At 52.3% G+C, this 21298-nt stretch overlaps 1 protein-coding gene and 1 long non-coding RNA gene across 3 annotated transcripts in view; one reads left to right on the top strand and one right to left on the bottom strand.

Moving 5' to 3' along the window:
- Window positions 1-16278, bottom strand: part of LOC125125870 (uncharacterized) — a 51035-nt gene extending 34757 nt beyond the window's left edge. For both annotated transcript variants that reach the window (XR_007134478.1, XR_007134477.1), the window contains exon 1: window positions 15540-16278. This is a non-coding gene — a long non-coding RNA (uncharacterized LOC125125870). The remainder of the gene's footprint in view (window positions 1-15539) is intronic.
- Window positions 5389-10023, top strand: NMRK2 (nicotinamide riboside kinase 2). Its single transcript, XM_047777509.1, has 7 exons — window positions 5389-5608; window positions 7423-7513; window positions 8069-8117; window positions 8203-8359; window positions 8874-8945; window positions 9310-9416; window positions 9691-10023. Exons 1-7 carry the CDS (start codon window positions 5583-5585, stop codon window positions 9774-9776), a joined length of 588 nt encoding a protein of 195 aa, XP_047633465.1. The 5' UTR covers window positions 5389-5582; the 3' UTR covers window positions 9777-10023.
- Window positions 16279-21298: the final 5020 nt, after the last annotated feature.

Genomic DNA, 21298 nt, shown 5'->3' with positions numbered 1-21298 from the left:
GATCTGATGCAGCTCAGGGTCACAGGTCCAACCTCACTGCCAACATGGGAACTGTGACCCAGTGGAGCTGGAGGGGAGAAGCAGGTGGGGGCCAGTGGGCAAGACCCCCAACTTGGCCATTTGCTCACTCTGCCCCTGGTGGCCACCTTTGAAGTTAGCTGCCCAGTGACCTCTCCTGACCTCTGTACCAGGTCAGTCCTGCCTGAGACTACTAGATGAGTCCATTAACCAGCTATCAACAGCATCAGTAACTTTCTGTCTCCATCACTGGTTGGTCCTGAGCAGCTGTTTTTACCATCCTGCTGGTGAGATGCAGGGAAGTCAGCCATGGAGAGAAAGACAGGGCAGGGCCTGGGGTGAGGCCAGTGGGCTTCTTGTTCTTCGTGTGTGTGTGTGTGTGTGTGTGTGTGTGTGTGTGTGTGTGTGTGTGTGTGTGTGTGTGTGTGTGTGTGTGTCTTTTTAGGGCTATACCCACAGCAAATGGAAGCTCCCAGGTTAGGTGTCAAATTGGAGCTGCAATTGCCAGCCTACACCACAGCCACAGCAACACCAGATCTGAGCCTCATCTGTGACCTACACCACAGCTCATGGCAATACCAGATCCTTAACCCACTGGGCAAGCCCAGGGATTGAACCCATATCCTCATGGATAATAGTTGGGTTCTTAACCCACTGAGCCACTAGGGGAACTCCTCCAAAATGCTTCTAAATGTAAATGAGGACGTGGGGTGGGGGTCACAGGAGAATTGGAACAGAGAAAAGACAACCCTTGGTCAGGTTTTTTACAAAGCTCCTTCTGGCCACCACAGAGAGGGAGCAGGTTTAAAGAAAAATCAGTGCCAGACAGTTTGCAGGGCAAAACAGGATTGTACTCAGGAGCCACTGCAGTTGGGGAGAGATCTCCACCCACGTAGAGCCAGGCTTCACTCCAAATACAGCACAGGCAGCAGGTTCACAGCCAGGGAGCAGGCAGGGTTGGTGGCCAGAGAATCAGTAGGAGGAGGCAAGAGGGCTAAGGGGGGATTCTGGCTATACTGACTTAGCAGGATTCCTACCAGAATCCCCTCACTTCACCTGGAGGCTGGATTCAATGCTCCCGCCTCTTCCTGTTTTACTTATTCCTTCTGCTCCATGTAGGGAGCCTCTGTCTGGTAGGCCCGGCCTTGTTGGGCACTGAGGATACACCCAAGAACAAGACACATCTGGCCCTGTCTGCCCCAGAGGGAACTCATGGTGTGGAGGGAGGGAGAATCCAGAAAGGCTTCCTGGAGGAGGGGATGTCCAAGCTGGCACAGGATGACTTGGGCAAAGTTAGCCCGGGGGAGGAGGCTTAGATAGGGGGCCTCCCAGAGGAGAGACTGGCATATACAAAGGCCCTTGTAGCAGCAGCTCTGGCTGTTGAGTGAGAGGTAAATGATGGGTAGGACAGGGCAACCTCCCTTCATAAAACCCCCTGGAGGTGGGAGCCCAAGGTCAAAGACAGCCTCCTCCCTTGGTTGAGGCCAGCAGCCTCCTGTTATAGAGATGAGAACAGTGAGGTACAGAGATGCCAGGGCAGGGCCTGAGCTCCCTCAGCTGGCAAGTGGCAGAAATAGGATTCAAACTCAGGATTCTTAACCAGAGGTTCTTAAAAGTGTGTCTGGGGTGGGTAAGAGTGGTGGTCACTGAGACCTTTCACGGGGTCTTCAAGGTCAAAATCACTCATGGGCAAAAGATCCATTCAAAGTGCAACTACAGGAGTTTCTTATGGCCCAGTGGGTTAAGGATGCACTGTTGTCACTGCCGCGGCTTGGATCACTGCTGTAGTGAGGGTTCGATCCCTGTCGAGGGAAACTCCAAGTGCTGCGGGCATGACCAAAAAAAAGTGCAAAGACAGATCAGTGTATTTTAATGGAACAGAGAATGAAAGAGAACGACCCACCTTCATAAACCTCTACCTGTCTTGTTGGGTGTAGGACAAAGAAGTCTATATTTGATGACCTAAAGAGGCTATTAAATCCTCCTCTCAGGAGTTCCCATTATGGCATAGTGGAAACAAGTCTGACTAGGAACCATGAGGTTGCAGGTTCGATCCCTGTCCTCGTTCAGTGGGTTAAGAATCTGGCGTTGCCGTGAGCTGTGGTGTAGGTCGCAGACGTGGCTCGGCTCTGGCATTGCTGTGGCCCTGGCATAGGCTGGCGGCAACAGCTCTGATTAGACCCTTAGCCTGGGAACCTCCATATGCCGTGGGTGTGGCTCTTAAAAAATAAATAAATAAATCCTCCTCTTAAAAAAAAAAAAATCCTCCTTGGAGTTCCTTTTGTGGCTCAGTGGTAACGAATCCAACTACTATCCATGAGGATGCAAGTTTGACCCCTGACCCAGCATTGCCGTGAGCTGTGGTGTAGGTCACAGACTCGGCTCAGATCTGGCATTGCTATGACTGTGGCATAGGCCAGCAGCTATAGTTCCAATTCGACACCTAGCCTGGGAAATTCCATATGTCATGGGTGCAGCCCCCAAAAAAAAGAAGAAAAAAAAAAAACGAAAAAAATCTTCCTCGCCTCTCTCTGAGGCTGGGTTTTCTTCCTACACATCAACCAAAACATCCTATGCAAACAGACTGAACAAGCAGATATGAGAATCTAACTGCCTTCTACTAAGTCAGACATTTAAGAGGTTTACAAAAATGTAGAACAATACATTCTTTTACCTTAAAAATTTTGTCGGGGGGGGGGAGCTTAAACAACATGAATTTATTCTCTGACAGTTCTGAAGGTTGAGCCTGACACAGGCCTCACAGGGCTAAAATTCAGGTGTGGGCAGGGCTGGTTCCTTCTGGAGACTCCAGGGCAGAATGTTTCCTGCCTTTTCAGCTTCTAGAGGCATCCACATCCTTGGCTTTCGGCCCCTCCTCTACCCTCACAGCCAGCAGCAGGACATCTTTCTGATCCTTCTACTGTAATGACATGTCCTTTCGCTCTGACTGCAGCTGGAAGGGTTCTCAGCATTTTGTTGTTGTTCTCTGAGGTGAGATTCACAGTATATAAACATTATTGTAAAGTATACACTTCAGTGACAGTGCATTCACATTGCTGTGCAACCTCACCTCTAGCTAATTCTAGAACATTTTCATCCTCCCAAAAGAACACCATATAAGTAATCACTCTGCATTTCTACTCCAACCTCTGGCAACCAGGAATCCACTCTCTGTCTCTGTGCATCTGCTTGTTGTTGACATTTCCCATCCATAGAATTGCACGCTATGTGTCCTTCCATGTCTGCTTCTCTCACTGAGCATCATGGTCTTAAGGTCCATCCACATGGTAGTTAGTGTCAGTGCTTCTCTCTTTTCTCATGGCAGAATAATACCCCAGTCTGTGGATGCACCACAACTTATGTACCTATTTATCATATGCTGATGGACACCTGGGTTGTTTCCACCTTTCAGCTCCTGTGGATTATACTCCTATAAACATTCATGTACAAGCTTCTGTGGAGATCTGTTTTCATTTCTCCTGGGTAGATACCTAGAAGTGAAATTGGGTCATCAAACCCACCAAACTGTTTTCCATAGCGACTGTCCCATTTCCCATTCAGAGTTACCCATTTCTCTCCATCCTCGTCAACACCTGCTATGGTCCATCTTTTGGCCTATGGCCATCCTAATGGGTATGAGAGTGTCTCACTGTGGTTTTGATCTGTATTTCCCTGATAGTGACCTGAGCATCTTTTCATGTGCTTGTTGGCCACGGGTATACCCTCTTCGAAGAAATGCCCTTTTTTTTTTTTTTGGTCTTTTTAGGGCTGCACCTGTGGCATATGGAGGTTCCCAGGCTAGGGGTCCAGTAAGAGCTGTAGTCGCTGGCCTATGCCAGAGCCACAGCAACACAGGATCCAAGCCGACTGTGACCTACACCACAGCTCACGGCAACTCCAGATCCTTAATCCACTGAGTGACGACAGGGATTGAACCCAAGTCTTCATGGATGCTAGTCGGGTTCATTAACTGCTGAGCCACAATCGGAACTCTGAAATGTCTATTTTCATGCTTCATCGATTTTTTTTTTTGGCCAAGACTATGACAGATGGAAGTTCCCAGGCCAGGAATTGAACCCATGCCACAGCAGCGACCCAAGACACAGCAGTGACAACACCAAGTTTTTAACCTGCTGAAGCACCAGGGAACTCCATCAAGCCCACTCTCTTAATTTTTTAGATGTAATTGTTCTTCATTAAAAATATTATATTTACATTTTTTTTTTGCCGCAGTCATAGCATATGGAAGTTCCTGGGCCAGGGATTGAATTGGAGCCACAGCTGCAGTGACACCACATCCTTAACCAGATGAAACACAGAGGGAATGCATACATTATTTTTACTTTTATAACTTCTTTTAGGGCTGCACCTGCGGCATATGGAAGTTCCCAAGCTAGGGGGTCCAATCGGAACCACACCTGCTGGCCTACACAACAGCCACCGCAATGTAGGACCCAAGTCCTGTCTGCGATCCATACCACAGGTCACAGCAACACCAGATCCTTAACCCACTGAGCAAGGCCAGGGATCGAACCTGCATCTTCATGGATACTAGTCGGATTTGTTATCACTGAGCCACAATGGGAACTCCTAAGTTTTGTTTTAATTTGATTTGTGGTAAATGTGGATGACAATCCATTGACACAAAAGCTCCTTGGGGGTCCTCAGTTCTTTTGAAGAGTGAAAGGGGGTCCTGAAACCAAAAGATTTGGTCTGTGGGGAGGTGTGGTTGGTGATGTAGTCCCAGCTGGTCAGTAAGGGGGCAGGGATAGAGCAGGAATCAGCAGGACCAGACCTTCCCCAACCCCTCAGCTGCTGAGAAGCCTTAAGCCAAACCCAGCAACTCCAGGCCTCACATGGGCACTGGATGAACGGCCCCTGGTGTCACGTTGATATGTTCTGATGGCCAGGGTCACCAGAACAAAGCTATCTTGGGATTCACCACTCTGGACTTTAAGCCTATCTTGGCAGCAACACCCTTAGGAAAGGAAGTTCCCCGTGGTGCAGGGACCTGTGGGGCTGGCCGGCTGCTATGGCTGGAGACAGAGGTGGGGGGTGGGGGTGACTTCCCTCCCTCAGCCACCAGAACCAGCCTTAATGTCAGGGTCAGGTGAGGGGACACACTGAGCTGGATATTTTTAGGAAGGGAAGATGTGTGGCCGGTTATCTGTCCCATGGGCAGTCTGGCTAGGAGCAAGGAGGGGGAGGAGGAAGGGAGGCGGGGAAGAGGCTTCAGAGTGACATCCACCCACACCCCCCTGCCCAGCTGGCCCGTGACTAATTTAGGCAAAAGACAGCGTGGAGCTATTTCCATCCAGTAGAACAGGTGCTGGTGCCCCCACCGGGAACCCCTCCCCCTTGAAAACTGCACTCCCTATAGGCCTTGGGCCACCTCCCCCGGGGCGGCCTCCAGGCTGCCCAGGCCTATAAAGGTGCGGGGTTTTCTCAATGAAGCTGGGACTCGCGCCGGAGCCCAAGGGCATTGAGGGGTCGGACCTAGCCAGGTGCCCGGTAGTCAAGAGTCCGCCTGCCGAGCGCGGTCCCCGCCGCCCCTCCAAGCAGAGATGAAATACATCGTGGGCATCGGAGGGTGAGTGTCAGGGGCCGTGGCAGACCGCCTCGCGTGGGCAATGGTGGAGCATGCAGGATAGGGCGGGCAAGCCCCTGTATGGGCCAAGGAACGAATGGAGGGCTGCCTGGAGCCTGGGGTCACAGAGGCCCGCTGCCCAAGGTTGGAGTGCGGTCTCTACCCTGGTGGTTCAGTCTGGTGGTCTGAGTGGTCTGGGTGCCAGACCCAGCTTTAAATTTCCAAGTGGAAATCCCTTCCCCACCCCTACTAGACTGAGTGGGATTAGACTTTATAAAGCTCAGGCAGGCCCTCCTTAAAGCACTGGGCTGCTGTAGGGGTGGGGTGGAGAGACACCAAACTCAGGGAGGCATGTGGTCAGGTAGAGGGGTCCCCAGAATGGCACTCCCTATGACTGTGTGACACCTGCCTTTGAAGCCACTTCTGCTGACCTCTGGCAGGAGCCTTGCCTTCCTGGGATTGAAACTCTCCATTTTATTACCAATAACCGAGCCTTTAGGATGACGCCCGGGAAGCACTGAGCACAGGCAGGGGTGGCCTGGGGCTCCCACCCCCTCAATAATGCTCTATCACCCTCTTGAAATTCCTCATAAAGTGAGATAAGGGCCCCTATTTCTTCCTGTGCTGGGTCTGCATGTTCCATAGCTGGCCCAACAAATTAACATCAGGATCACCGTTCTAACCTGCTCCCCCTAATATATGGGGTCACCTTTCTTATCAGCCCTTTTAAACAGCTGAAGCTCCCCCACCTCCACACCCAGCTTTCCACCCTTGATTCCTAGAGCAGGGACAACCAGGTCAAAGGGACACTCATTTCCAGAAAGGCCTGACAGTTACCCTTATCTGTCCTTCATCAGCCTGGTCCAGAGTCCTTAGGGTGACCATCTGCCCTCTTTTTCCTGGCATGGAAGGGTCCCTGGGATCTGGGACTTTTCAGCACTAAAATCAGAGCCACCCGAGGGCAAGCTGGAAGGAGCTGGTCATCCTGCTTTGCCAATAGCTTTTTTCACTATCCTATCCCTCTGTCCCTATCACAAATTATTTTTTCCTCCCCCAATTTGCACTTGCTTTAACATTTTGATTTTTTGTTTGGTTGGCTGGTTTTTTGTTTTTTGTTTTTGGGTTTTTTTGTTTTGTTTTTTTGTTTTTTGTTTTTTGTTTTTTGGTTTTTTTTTTTGCTTTTTAGGGCCACTCCCGCAGCACACGGAAGTTTCCAAGCTAGGGATCAAATCAGAGCTGCAGCTGTCAGCCTATGCCACAACCACAGCAACAGCAGCATGGGATCAGAGCTGCATCTGCAACCTGCACCACAGCTCATGACAATGCCAGGTCCTTAACCCACGGAGCAAGGCCAGGGATCGAACCCGCATCCTCATGGATACTAGTTGGTTTCATTTCCACTGTGACACAGTAGGAACTCCCTTGACTTTTTTTCTTAAAGCCCTAGTGAGGCTAAGTCACAAGTGGGCCTCAGTTTTCTTATCTGTAAAAATGAGCTCTCAGCCCCACCTCTTGGGTTTGCAGTAACGCTGAATAAGTTACTTCTACCTCCCCAGCTAAGACTGTGTTCACTTTTTTGTTTACTTTCATACTCTTGGCCTCTCTTCTGCTTCAGACCTGGGCCTGGCCTGAGTGGGCAGTGGGCAGAAGGGGGCTGGGCGGCCCAGGCTGGCTACTTAGAAAGCCTTCTCTGACAGTAGATAAATAGAAATACCTTCTTAGCTCTCTGGGTTTTAGATTTGAGTGTGACCCTGGGGACTTCCCAGACTTGGCTAGGCCCAAAGGGGGGACCAAGTAGCCTCATGCTCTCTCCACAGCATGACCAACGGCGGCAAGACCACATTGACCAACAGCCTCCTCAAGTCGCTGCCCAACTGCTGCGTGATCCACCAGGATGACTTCTTCAAGGTGGCCACCCTGACACGGGGGTGGGTGGACGAGGAGACTCAGGGCTAGCAGACCCCTCCTGGGGTGCCCTGGGCTGACCCACACCAGGAGAGTGAGGGACGGGCAGTCTTGGTTACTGAGCGCCTACTGTGCACCTAGCACGTTCTTACTGCACACCGGTTCCCCATCAAATCAATGCGAAACTGCGGTTCCCAGAGAGGTTGTACCACCTGGGCAGTTCCCTTTATCCTCTGCACCTCTGCTTTCCCATCTGCAAAATGGGCTCTGAGCCTGCCCACAATGCTTTGTGGAAGGTGAGGGATAACAAGACAATGAATGCAGAGTCTCCCCAACTCCTGGTCCTGAGAGTCAAGAGGTTGGGGGGAAGTTCCAAGCACTGGCCTGGAGCCCCCACCCTGCCTACAATCCCAAGAGTCTATAAGTATCAGCTGTAGGAAGAGGGGGCAGGCAGGTACGCCTGAACCCTCACTGCGGGCTCTCCAGGCACTGTCACCCCAGGTGGGGTGAGGTGGGAAGGTGGGCACTGAGCCCGCGGCTTGGGCTCCTCTGTTTCAGCCCCAAGACCAAATAGCAGTTGGGGAGGACGGCTTCAAACAGTGGGACGGTAAGGATGGACGGCGGCCCCGCGCCCCCTGCCCACACTGTCCCCTGGCCCTCCACCCCACCAATGTCCACACTCCCACCCCCAGTGCTGGAGTCCCTGGACATGGAGGCCATGCTGAACACCGTGCAGGCCTGGGTGAGCAGCCCCCGAAAATTCGCCCGTGCCCATGGGGTCAACGTCCAACTTGATGCCTCAGACACCCACATCCTCATTCTAGAAGGCTTCCTGCTCTACAGCTACAAGTGAGTCTGCAGGTTCAGGCCGCAAACAATCCAGGCCCTTCCAGGTCACCGAGTCTCTATTTGGGCAGACAGGAAACCAAGCCCCAAGTGTGCGGGAGGTGCGGTAGGAGGCTTGAGTTGGGGGCAGAGCTGGGCTCAGCTCAACAGTCTGTGGCAAACATTCACTCTTCCTGGGGAAAAGTGAATATTCCTTACCTCAACTTCCTTAGGCAGAGGAGGCGGCTGGGTGGGATGCCCAGGCTTGCTGTGTGACCCTGGGGAAGACATCATACTTCTCTGGGACCATCCTCTGGGGGAAAGGGAGGATTCCATCCTCAGGGTGCGGGCCTGGTGTGGGGATGTTCCAAGGCATAGCAGGAGACTGGCTGATGCTGGTCCCCTCCCTTACCCCTAAACCAGCTGGCCCAGAACCCCCCGCCCAGCCCTCACCACCCAGGAAAGTCCCTGGAGGCTAAGGCCATGGGGTTGTGTACTTTGACCCTTGAGCACTGACATGTTCCCCCACCCCTGCCAGGCCCCTGGTGGACTTGTATAGCCGACGGTACTTCCTGACAGTCCCTTACGAAGAATGCAAGTGGAGAAGAAGGTGAGCCTGGGGGCCCGGTCTATATTCCCAAGTGGGCCCAGGAAACCAGGGATGCACGCTGGACACACAGCCACCCTGAAGCTGCAGCTTGACAGGCACCAGGCACTTGGGTGGCCAGAGCTGTGTTTGAGGCCCACAGCCTAGAAAAACAGGGCCCACCTATGCCCTGCCCTGGGCATGTCCAGGACCTACCAGTGAAAATGCCAGAAGTTGAGGCACTCAGGTCCCAGCTGGAGGCCCCTGAATCAGCAGGGTCCCCATTCTCACTGGTGTGGTCCCTGAGTTCTCACATCCCAGGCACTACTAGTGGCACCCCCCTTGGGTGACATGGGTGTAGTTCATTCTCTCCCTTCTCCCTCCCCAGTACTCGAAGCTATGCAGTCCCTGATCCCCCTGGCCTCTTCGATGGCCACGTGTGGCCTATGTACCAGAAGTATAAGCGGGAGATGGAGGCCAATGGTGTGGAAGTGGGTAAGTGCCCAAATAAGATGAAGCCAGTCCCATCGCAATGAGGCCATTTGGGAAACCTAGAAGTCCCTCCTTGAGTCTCACGGCCAGCCTCTCTTGCTTTGGGCCCTGGTGGCCAGTCTATTCCAGTAGCCTGACTCTGCAGGTCAGCTTCCTCCTGACCCAGCAGTCCGCCAATCCCCTGTGGGCTCCCCCCTCACCTCCTGGTGGCAGCACCAGTGACCTGGACCCTCAGCTGAGTCCCTAGGGCTCCTAACTGTGGTTTTTCTGATTTCAGTATACCTGGATGGCATGAAGTCCCGCGAGGAGCTTTTCCACCAAGTCCTGGAAGACATTCAGAACTCGCTCCTGAACCACTCCTAGGCGAGGCTGGGGAGGAGGAGCCCAGCCCCCAACTGCAGGGACCCATACACAATTCTGGCCACAATATGGCCAGGCTGGCAGCATCCCAGCCAGACACTGCGTGACCATTTCCCTTTGGGAAAGTCTGTACATAGGAGAGTGGAGGCCCCACTCACAGCCCAGCATCTCACGGCCCAGGCATCCCACCCTGAGATGTTTCTGTAACCTCGACGGTGGCTTACATATTAAACCTGATCCTGTTTTTTAATCGTTGGGGTCCAACGTGTTATAGTTGAGGTGCTGAGAAGGTCTCTCCTGCCCCCTCTTTTTGGTGCACTGGTGACCTCCAGGGGCAACACTGAGAGCTCTGGGTAGTTACACTCTCCGCCTGTTAAACCCATGGCAGTGTGACCCTTGGTGGATGCTTGAGGGTCTTTGGGGCCTAGTTTCCCCAGAAAGGGAAACTTCCTGCCAGCTTCCAACAAACAGTGTGGCACGGCCCAGAGCAGGTGTTGGGAGGTGCCCCTGGCTCTTGCTGAGTCCAACCTCACTGCACCCAGGCACCTCCTCTGTGACCAGAGGTGACACCTACTTCCTTGGGTTACGGAGAAGCTGTCTTGATACAGGATGCTCATGGGGACACACTTCCTTTTCCGGGAACCATATCTCCCCAAGCCTTCCCCAGAACATCAATGAGACACTTTATCATGTACACCCATTTCATGGTAAGACTGAGGCCCAGAGATGGCCAGTGGCTTGGGAGCTGGGATTTGAATTCAGGTCTCCTCAGACCCTGTTCTTTTTGCCCAAGGAAGGCTGGAAGACTCCTGGGGAGACAAAAGACTGAGGTGGATGGGGAGGGAGAAAGGGGAGGGATGGGTACCGCCTGACCTGAGGATGATGCCCCAGGGCCAGCTGTGGAACTGTAGCCACCCACCCCACTCAATCCAGAAAGGAAAGAAAAACTTGCAGTCCAGACAGGTTTAGACAAAGCCAGTGAACATCTGAAAATTATAAGGAAAAAAGAAAAAAAGAAAGAACCAATGACCATATAACCTAGCAATTCTTCTCCTATGAATATACTCAAGAGGAGTGAAAACAGGTGTTCCAACAAACACTTGTACGTGAGTGTTCAAATTAGCACTATTCACAGTAGCCCAAAGGTGAAACCAACCTAAATGTCCGTCAAATACAGGATAAACAAAACGTGGTCCATCCACACACTGGAATATGATTCCATCTTAGGAAGAAGGAAAGACTGACACTCAATACAACATGGATGGATTATGCTCAGTAAAATAAGTCAGACACAGAAGGACAAACGCTGCATGATTCCACTCATATGAAATGCCCAGAACAGGCAAATCCACAGAGATAGAAGACAGACTCATGGTTGCCAGGGACTAGGTGTGGGGACGGGGAGTGACTGCTGATGAGGACAGGGTTTCTTTTGGAGGTGATAGAATGTTCTAGAATTAGAGACGATAGTTGTATAACATTGTGAATATACCAAATGCCACTGAATTGTTCGCTTAAAATGATTAATTTTATGTTATATAAATTTCACCTCAATAAAAACAAAAGGGAATGTAGGAGGAAGGATCAGGTCTGGGTTCTGGCATGGTTCCAGGAAGTAGTACAGGCACAGTGAGGGTCCCACGGGCTTTCCTGCTGTACTTGCAATCAGTGAGAAGGCTGTGGGTGCCCCTGCCCCTTACTCGCCACACAGCTCAGGCCCCTCCCTTCACTGTCTGTGGCAGCCCCACTGTCCTCCAAGCTTCCTGCAGTGGGGTCCAGGAGTGGAGTGGGGTCTCTGTGTGCCCAAAGGCTCCCTGCCTGTGGCCAGAGAATAGGCCTAGCAGTAAATTGGTCCTATAAGCTCGTGTCCTGCCCCCAGTTTGGGGTCCCAGGCTCCTGGGAAACTGCTCACTTCCTGGGGCCCCAGCTGGGAGCCTCCCAATGGGCTGGTCTGCTTGGCCACTGCTCCTTCTAAACATAGCCTTCCTGCTAACAAAAATCACCCAGCATAGCCATCACCACCGCCCTTTGCCCCTGTGGCCTCAAGACACAGGACAGAGCAAGACACAAAGGAGAGTGCTGAGATGGACAGACGAACGGCAGCTGAGCTGGGAGGACCCAATGGCCCTGGCACTAGCTTCAGCTAAGGCTTCACACGGCCCTTTCCTGACGACCTAAAGACCCAGTCAGGCCACTGTCCCTGCAAACTGACCATATTTACCAAGGACTTTCCCAGCTTCAGTACAGGAAGTCCTGCCTCCCCCACCCCAAATCCCTTAGAACCAAAAAGCTGAGATGGCTGGTCACCACATCTGCTTGTCTTGCAGGGGCCGCAGAAGAGAGGTGACAGGGCCGACAGGCCAAGAGTCAGGAGGGCCCAGGTCCCTGTCCCCACCCGGCCAGCAACAAGTTGTGTACCTAATGGCTCAGAACACTGTGTCCTTTTATGTTTGAGCACGATTTGAATCTCTCCTCACTTCAAACAAAGAAAAACAAAAACAAAAGACACTGTTATGGACTGAATTGTGTACCCTCACACTGACATGTCGAAGCCCTGACCCTTAGGACTACAGAATGTGACTGCATTTGGAAGTGACTATGTTAAAAAATGGGGTTATGAGTGTGAGCCCTAATCCAATATGATGGGTGTCCATACAAGAAGCTGGGACACACCCACACCCAGGGAAGACCACGTGGGGACACAGGGAGAAGACGCCTGTCTGTAAGACAGAAAGAGGCCTCAGGAGGACTAACCCTGCAAATCCACCAAGCTAGAGAGTGGATTCGTGGTTGCCAAGGGCTGAGGGGGGCGGGGAGTGACTGCTCATGCAGACAGGGCTTCTTTTGCAGGAGGATAAAATATTCTCAAACTGATTGTGGTTGATAGTTGCACAACCCTGTGAATATACAAAAAAAAATTATATACTTATACATTAAATGGATAAACTGAATGGTATGTTCATTCTAACTCAATAAAGAGATTTTTAAAAATCCTCTAGGACTTGCTAAGAAAAAAAAATCCAATGTGACCTTTATTTAGTAGCATTTTCAACATTTGTGACTTTAATCAGAAATTCAGGAGTTCCCATCGTGGCTCAGTGGTAAACGAATCCAACTATGAACCATGAGGTTGCTGCTTCGATCCCTGGCCTTGGTCAGTGGGTTAAGGATCCGGCATTGCCATGAGCTGTGGTGTAGGTTGCAGACACGGCTCGGATCCTGCGTTGCTGTGGCTCTGGCGTAGGCCAGTGGCTACAGCTCCAATTAGACCCCTAGCCTGGGAACTTCCATATGCCACAGAAGCGGCCCTAAAAATGGCAGAAAGACAAAAAAAAAAAAAGAAAGAAAAATTCATTAAATGCCCTCACTAACAACACATTACTGTCAAACAGATAAACTGGGTGCACAGATTAATGGAGCACTAAACATTATCCACTCAACAAATGTCTACTGGGCATGTAGTACCTGGGGTGGCAAACTATGGCCCATGGGCCAAGTCCAGCCTATGGCATATTTTTGTACAGCCTTCGAGCTAAGAATGGGTTCACATTTTTAAATGGTCATGGAAAAAAGTAACAAGAAGAATTAAATTTCATGACACATGCAAATTATGTGAAATTCAAATTTCACTGTCTATAAATAAAGTTTTATTGGCCCGAAGCCATGTCTATTCCAGCATGCATCAGCTGAGGCTGCTTTTCAGCTTCATGGCTGAGCTGAGGAGCTGCGCCAGAGACCCTCAAGTCTGCACAGCCTAAATCGCTTACTTCTTGCAGTGCCTGCTGAGGGCTTCGGTGTGTGTGAGGTCTGGGTGGGGGCTGCCGAGAGAGGTCACTGTGTCCTGCAGGGCAGGCGGGATCTGGTGCCAAGCCAGGAGGGAGTGCTGGGGGCCTCCAAAGGGCTGTCCTTTGCCACAGGCACTGAGTAAGGCAAGGCTGATCCAGTGGTCACTGGCAGTAACCAGGGCCAGAGCAGTGATGAGCCAGCAGGAAATCCTAAAACCTGAATTTCTTGACATGTGTTAGAATAAAGCACATCACTAAAACACTAAGAATGCCTGCCCATGCATCCTCAAAAATCATCCTGGGGTCCCTAGCAATAAGCACCCCACCTCCCCAAAATGCTCAAGGCCAAGAACAACCTCAGATCAGTTCTTCTCAACTGAGGCTGATTCTCTCCTACCCAGGGAATATTTGTGGTTGTCACAGTGGTGGTACTCCTGGCACCAAGGGGGCGGGATGCTGCTCTACACCCCACAGAGCGCAGGATGGGCCCACAACCAAGAACCCTCCAGGCTGAACGTCAGCAGGGCCAAGGGGGAGACACCCTGGACCAAGGACAAAGAATTGGCTCACATTCCTCGGAGGTGCCCTGAGTGGGACACACTGTGCAAAGAAGGCTAAGAGCCCAGGACAGGACACACCCTGACACACACCCACGTGACACACCCATGCCCACATGCTGGTCATCCCGTGGCTGACACTCTCCTGAGCCAAGTCATCCCCTGCCCTGAGGAACTTGGCCAGGCCTGCCAGCAGTCCCCCATCTCTGATCCCTACAGGGCCCCAGGTGCCAGGGAGCACACCTCGTGGGGAAGAAAGTTTGTCTCAGGATTCCTGGGGGCTGAGGGGGTGGTGGGCCCCTTGCTGGAACCTAGCTCCTCAGAGACCACCCCAATTAGGAAGCCAATCTGAAGCCCCATTCCCCCCAGGGAGATCCTACCCCATCCCAACCCACCACAGACATACAGACACAGGCAAGCTTCCGTGCAAAGCATCCCATGGGAGTCCCCAGCCCCTGGATGTTCACCTGCCAGAGCTCTGCCCCAGTGTCTTCCCCAAATGTCCTAATGGCCATGGGAGGAGGAAGATGGAGGCAGAGGCTCCAAGAGGTGGGGACAAGGCTGCAGAGCCTTCTCCCTGCCCCCACCCTTTTCTCACTCTATTTCAGGACCCCACCCCCCCACCCCAAGCACTTGCCACTCACATCAAGTAGCACTCAGCTGGCTCTCTTAATCAGCAGTTACTCTGCCGGCACCCCCGCTCCCACCCTCGTCCCAACAGGGCCAGAGCCATCACCTCCAAAGGCTACCCCCACCTCAGGCACCCTCAGTGCCAGGCCCCTGAGGGGGCATCCTTGGGGCAGACTTGGGGACTAGCCAGTGTCCAGGGGGAGGAGCGGGTTGAATGAGGCCCTCCACTGCAGCCCAGGAGCCCCCCAAACACACCCTGCGCATTCTGGAGAGTGCCTGGGGCACCCAAGAAACGCCCTCATCACCTCCCGGGTCCCCTTTAAGCTTCTCCAGCTTTCAACAGGTCAGGGCGAGGCAACTTTCAATCATGCAAACAGGACTCATTTCCAGAGGGGCCTATAAGTCCTCCCATACAGGGCCTCTCAAAATACAAAACCCCAGGGGGTGGGATGGGGAACTCTGGGATCTGGATGGGATAGGGAGGAAGCCGTGCGCTCCTCAAGGGGAGTCAGCACCTCGGCCTTCGCTGCAAGACACACATGCATTCTGTGGTCACCGGCTGGGGCAGGGGTCCCAGCTCTGCCCCTCTAGGACAAGGAAATCATGGAGGGGAAGGCCCAGCCCCATCCTCCTCCTCACTGCCCTCTTCCCGCCTGGGCCAGTTAAATGCCCTGGAGGCTGTGTTTTAGACGTCCTTTGCATGGGGTATGTCTTTCGCCACTGTTCTGTGTCTTACTTTTTTGGCCGCCAAGTGGGGCCAGGCAGAGGGACAAGGGGATGGTTTCAGTACTTACTTTTCTTTTTCTCTCTGTACAACAGGGGGGCTAAAGGTCTCAGGGGCTGAAGGAGCCTCTCAGGACTCGTGGGTCTGGCTTTATAGGAGCTGCTGGCCACCCTGGGCCCTGGGCCACCGAGCCGGTTATTAATAGAAGCCGCTGACTCTTGCCTGAGTATGGTCAGAAGCACAACAGCTGTGGGTGCACAGCCTCTGGGCCAGGGCAGGCGGCTTGAGGATGGCCCTCTGCCCTAGAGGGAAGGGCAGCACTGCACAGGACTCAGTGTGGCCTGGTGACTCCTGTAACCAAGCCCCCAAATCTAACAAGGAATGCTCAGAGAGGGGGTGCCCAGTGTGTGCCAGACCCTGACACACCCTTTCCTCCAACCCTTGCCACCATCCTAGGAACCACTGTCCCTAAGGACAAATCTAGCACAAACACACACACAGGTGACCTGTCTGCCAAGAGCCATCAGTCCAATTGGGCTGCGCAAAACCCAGGCCTGTCTGAGTCATTTTGCAGATGGCACATGACTAATGCAGACTGTGGTAGAAGGCCTAAATTAAGGCCCAGTCGTAGGTGCTGGGAAAACTGGGAGGGCTCCCCAGTTTTAGCACTTCCCCTCATGAGATCTGATAGCCAATGCCCTCCTTCTGCAGGGACTGGTAGCGCTCCTGCTGTTACTTCACTGCCAGCCCACGGGATGATTCAAGCAAATCAGCGACAATCTCCCATAGAACTGGGGGCCACAGCATCCTCTTGACCCTGAAGCCCACCCCTACCCCCCCGGCCCACCCCTACCCCCTGGCCCAAGTTCACTCTGCTTCTGAGTGCTACTCAAGTGCTCTGTGGGGCCTAGGGCATCCTCCTTCCTGGGGCTTCGAGTCCACATGACTAATAAAGAGCTGCCCACTCCTGTGCCCATGTTAGACATCCGGCATCCAGCCACCACTTACCCCACGGGGGCCTCCCACCATAATTGGTGACAAGGAGGCTACCAAAACACAAGCTACCAAGCCAAGAGCCTAAGGTCAGCAGCCCAGCCACAGCCAGCAGTTCTGTCCCTGCCCAGCCCAGTCCACACTGGGGTCTGAACTCAGCTTGCCCAACCCCAAAGGGCGCCTTGCCGCTGCCGCACGCTGCCTTGGCTCTCTGCCCAGAAAGGCAGGAACGTGCCCAAGGCAGGGAGCCATGGGATATCACTGGCTCCTCTGTGCCAAGTCCCTGCTGCCCAAGGGTGTCCTTGAAATTGTCTCCCTGCTACATAGGCCCCAAGACCACCGACTCCTCCCCTGCCTCACCCCAGGTCCCACCCCTCCTGACCCTTCAGTAGAGAAGGCACTAGCAGGGCCAGGAGGCTTTCTGCCCACGTGGGGAAACTGCCTGCAGAGCCTGCTGCTAGGCCTCCTCCTAATGATGGGCCGGATTCCCCTGGGGACAGTGAGATAACCACATCAGTGACGCACCCCAACCTGAGGCCTGTCTTTCTCGACACAAGGGAAGCCATTTTTGGCCCAAGCCATTTTGGGATCTAAGCCTGAGCACAATGTCCTTAAACTGGTTTCAGTAATTAATGAGTTTAAGGAAACAAAAGGCAGCAGGGGTGAAGGACTATTTACCAGGTAAGAGGAAAAACAATAGCAAAGATCCCCAGTTGCCACAGTAAAGGTACAGATTAGCCTGAAGCACTTTCTTCAGCAGGTTTTTGCTGAGTTTAAACCCAGATCAACTGGAACCTAACAGATGATGATGACCTTTTCTGACCTTGTGACTCCAACGAAAGCTTAGACTCTGTCAACTGCCCCAAATCTGAGCCCTCCCAGACCCTTTCCCTCCCTGACGGTGGGGCTGTGGAACCATGTGGCTCCAGAGTTATGACTGTGACCCATGTCCACCCTCATCTCTCTCTGCGGCTGGCGCTGGTGTTTTGGTTTGTTTTTTGTGTTTGTGTGTGGGGGGTTTTTTTTGTTTGTTTTTTGTGGGTTTTTTTTTTGCCTTTTCTTTCTACAGCTGCACCTACAGCATATGGAAGTTCCCTGGCCAGGGGATGAATTGGAGATGCAGCTGTCAGCCTATGCCACAGCCACAGCAACACTGGATCTGAGCCACATCTACGACCTATGCTGCATCTTGCAGCAACGCCAGATCTTTAACCCACTGAGCGAGGCCAGGGATCAAACCCAAATCCTCCCAGAGACAACACTGAGTCCTTAACCCACTTAGTCACAACAGGAACTCCTGGAAATGGTGTTTTTTGTTTTTTAGCTGCACCCGCAGCATGTGGTAGTTCCTGGGCTAGGGATCGACCCAAGCTGCTGCAGAGACAACACCAGATCCTTAATCCGCTGTGCCACAGGAGAACTCCTGCAGCTGGTGTTATGATGTCCCTTTGGAGAACTTGACCTGTCCGGGAACCTGAGATTTGGTGGATTTAATAAACTGTAATGTAGATGCTTAAGGTGCTCTACAAGTTCCCACTCACTCCTTGTAGCATCCTGGGGGGAGGAGCAATCACCAGCATCCTGCAGCAGGTGAGGGGTGGGGAACTCTGCAATTTTGGGACAGAGGCAACAGTGGAACCCCAGCTTCCCTCACTCTTCATCCTCTGTGACAGCCTTCCCCTGAGATAAAAACAGGCTTTCAACCCATTCTGTGCAACAAGCTGCACATGCACTGCAACCAAACCCTGAGCCAACCTCAGGGCAGGTCCAGCCTGACTCCCACCAGGTACAAGGACAGGACTCACAGTTACCATGGTTCATTTCCCACTTCCATCTCAAGAACTAGGTAAGAAGCCACTCTCATTTTGTATCAGGCAAAACCAGACACATGGAGCCTTTACTCTACAGACCTGCTACGAGGCCTACTCTCCTCAGAGCAGAAGGCAGAAGCGAGAGTTCAATTGCTCGGTAAACTTTTGAGTGGGTACGGTGCACCTTCATAAGCATGAGTTAGGAGTTCCTGTCGTGGCGCAGTGGTTAACGAATCCGACTAGGAACCAAGAGGTGGCGGGTTCGGTCCCTGCCCTTGCTCAGTGGGTTAACGATCCGGTGTTGCTGTGAACTGTAGTGTAGGTTGCAGACGCGGCTCGGATCCCGCATTGCTGTGGCTCTGGTGTAGGCCGCCGGCTACAGCTCCGATTAGACCCCTAGCCTGGGAACCTCCATATGCCGCAGAAGCGGCCCAAAGAAATAGCAAAAAGCCAAAAAAAAAAAAAAAAAAAAGAAGCATGAGTTAGCAGCTACTGCTATGTAACAAAGCCCCACAAACCTAGTGCCTTAAAACAACACACATTAGCATCTCACAGTTATGGGTCAGGAGAATCACATGGCTTACCTGGGTCCTCTACTCAGGATCCCTCAGGAGGCTGTAGTCCAGGTGTCAGCCAGGGCTGGGTTTTATCTGACTGGGGAAGGATCCACTGCTAGTACTCTTCACATGGTTGGTGGGCTTCACTGCTGGCTGGCTGTTCCTTGCCACATGGGCCTGTCCAACATGACAGCTCACTGCATCCAAAACCAGCAAGGGAGCAAGCTGGCTAGCAAGGTGGAAGTCAGAGTCTGTGCAGCCTAACCACGGAAGTGACCTCCATCACCTTCACAGCGTTCAGTTGGTCAGAGCCTGCCATTAGACAGCCTGCTTTCCAGGGAGTGAAGAGCAGGAGGCAGAGCTCCTTGGAGGCCACCCTGGGGCCTGCCTGTCACAGGCAGGATAAATAGCTGCCTTAGCCCCACAGGCTCTGTAAAGGAACAATACTATTTTTGTTTGGGTTTTTTGTTTGTTTGTTTTGTTTTGATTGCTTTTTAGGGTCACATCCACAGCTTATGTAGGTTCCCAGGTTAGGGATCCAATCGGAGCTACAGCTGCCAACCTATACAGCCAAAGCAATGCAGGATCCAAGCCACATCTGTGACCTACACCACAGCTCACAGCAATGCCATATCCTTAACCCACTGAGTGAGCCCAGGGATTGAATCTGCAACCTCATGGTTCCTAGTCGGTTTTGTTTCCGCTGCACCACGATGGGAACTCCATGGAACAATACTATTTGTAAGTGCTTGCATAGACCAAATACACTGGCAAGGTGCTTTATTACCAGAAAGTGGTTCCCTGTGCCCTTAACTGACAGACTGAGGAAGCTAAGGTGAGACTGCAGAGCTGCGCCACACAAAATAACCCAGGTCAGGGGGCACAGGGCAGAGGTCATCTCCAAAGCAAGGACATCTGTCCCTGTTACCCCCTGAAGATGGTGGGGAATTCACCCTCAGCACAGAAGTGCTTTGGATACTGAAAGGGCAGGTGTGAGTCTGAAGGGAATTTTGATCTCCACCTCAAAGTCTTTACCAGAAAGGCTGCTGGACGGCTCAGGGCCTCTCCTCTACTCCCATCAAGACAGACATGGTCTCCACCTCCCACCAACATCTCCCAGCTGAGAGTGCGGCATGACTGGGTAAATGTTGGCTGGACAAACACAGTTACCTGGTTCCCTGGGACCTCCAGGGAGCATCTGGCTCACTCTTCTGGGGATCTGAAGACACCCTAGCATCGCCCAGAAGCTCCTTTTCTGTTGAAGGTAGATGGCACCCAGATGACCGCCTACTGATTTTACACAATTACCCACCCTGGTTGCCCTTTTCCTGCCACAGGCCAATTGTGCTTTGCAAACACACCATCTGGGGGCTTGCTGCTCAGAGTCCTGTCCTAAAGCCCTAAGAGCCAGATGAGTTGTAGAGAACAATAAAAACTGGAGAAACCTGAGTGGGTCTGTTAGATAAGCTAAAATTTACTGAGATTTTAAAAGTGTAAAGTTGTTGACCAAAAAAAGATAAAAAAGGATGAATTTTGGTGTTCCTGCTGTGGCACAGCAGTGTCTCTGGAGCGCTGAGACACAGGTTTGATCCCCAGTACAATGGGTTAAAGGATCCTATGTTACCACAGCTTCAGCATAGGTTACAGCTGTGGCCTGGATCTGATCCCTGGCTGAGGAACTCCATATGCTATGGAGCAGCCAAAAAAGAAAAAAGAAAGAAAAAAAGGGGGGGGATGAATTGCATGGTGAATCATAACTCAATTTTTCTAAAGTTAAAAAAAAAAAAGAGAAATGTGTCCCTTGATGCACAGAACGAGGTAACAGAGGCTGAGTGGAGCCACTGGGAGGGAGGCAGAGGATCAGAAGGGCCCTTGTTGGAGCCACATTCCAGACCCAGAGGCCAGCAGTGGCAGCAGGAGGGACAAGGATGTCTTTTTCAGGAGTGCCCAAGCAGGGCAGGGGAGCCCATGTGCAACCTGGTCGTCTCAGGAGGAACAAAGGGGCCTCCCTTTGAAACCTCTCTGAGCCCACTCTGGCTGCCTGGAAGCCTCTATCCCATCAAAATGGAAAAAACAAAAACAAAAAAATCCAGGAGTTCCCTTCATGGCTCAGTGGTTCATGAACCCGACTAGGAACCATGAGCTGTGGTGTAGGTCACAGATGTGGATTGATCTCGCATTGCTGTGGCTGTGGTGTAGGCCGGCAGCTGTAGCTCTGATTTAACCCCAGCCTGGGAATCTCCATATGCCATGATTGCGCACTTAAAAAAAAAAAAAACCAAAACCCTCCAAAAAAAACCAAACAAGCCAGCTGAGTCCCAAGATCAAAGCAGACTCCAAGGTCCCCCAGGGGGGGGACAGGCAGTGGACAAAGGTAAGGAAACATAAGAGACTGGAAGGGCTGCAGCACCGGGGGACTGCAAAGGCTGGCCACCCCTGCCCCAGCCAGAGGACAGAGAAGAGCAGGA

The sequence above is a fragment of the Phacochoerus africanus genome, chromosome 4, assembly GCF_016906955.1.
Source record: "Phacochoerus africanus isolate WHEZ1 chromosome 4, ROS_Pafr_v1, whole genome shotgun sequence".
Classification (NCBI taxonomy): domain Eukaryota; kingdom Metazoa; phylum Chordata; class Mammalia; order Artiodactyla; family Suidae; genus Phacochoerus; species Phacochoerus africanus.
Note: the sequence above shows the minus strand (reverse complement) of the source record. Positions and strands in the feature narration are given on the sequence as shown.

Coding starts and splice junctions, on each gene's coding strand:
- NMRK2 (XM_047777509.1), top strand. CDS start 5,583: ATGAAATACATCGTGGGCATCGGAGG. Junction 8,360..8,873: donor TTCCTGCTCTACAGCTACAA/GTGAGTCTGCAG, acceptor CACCCCTGCCAG/GCCCCTGGTGGACTTGTATA. Junction 9,417..9,690: donor GGCCAATGGTGTGGAAGTGG/GTAAGTGCCCAA, acceptor TTCTGATTTCAG/TATACCTGGATGGCATGAAG.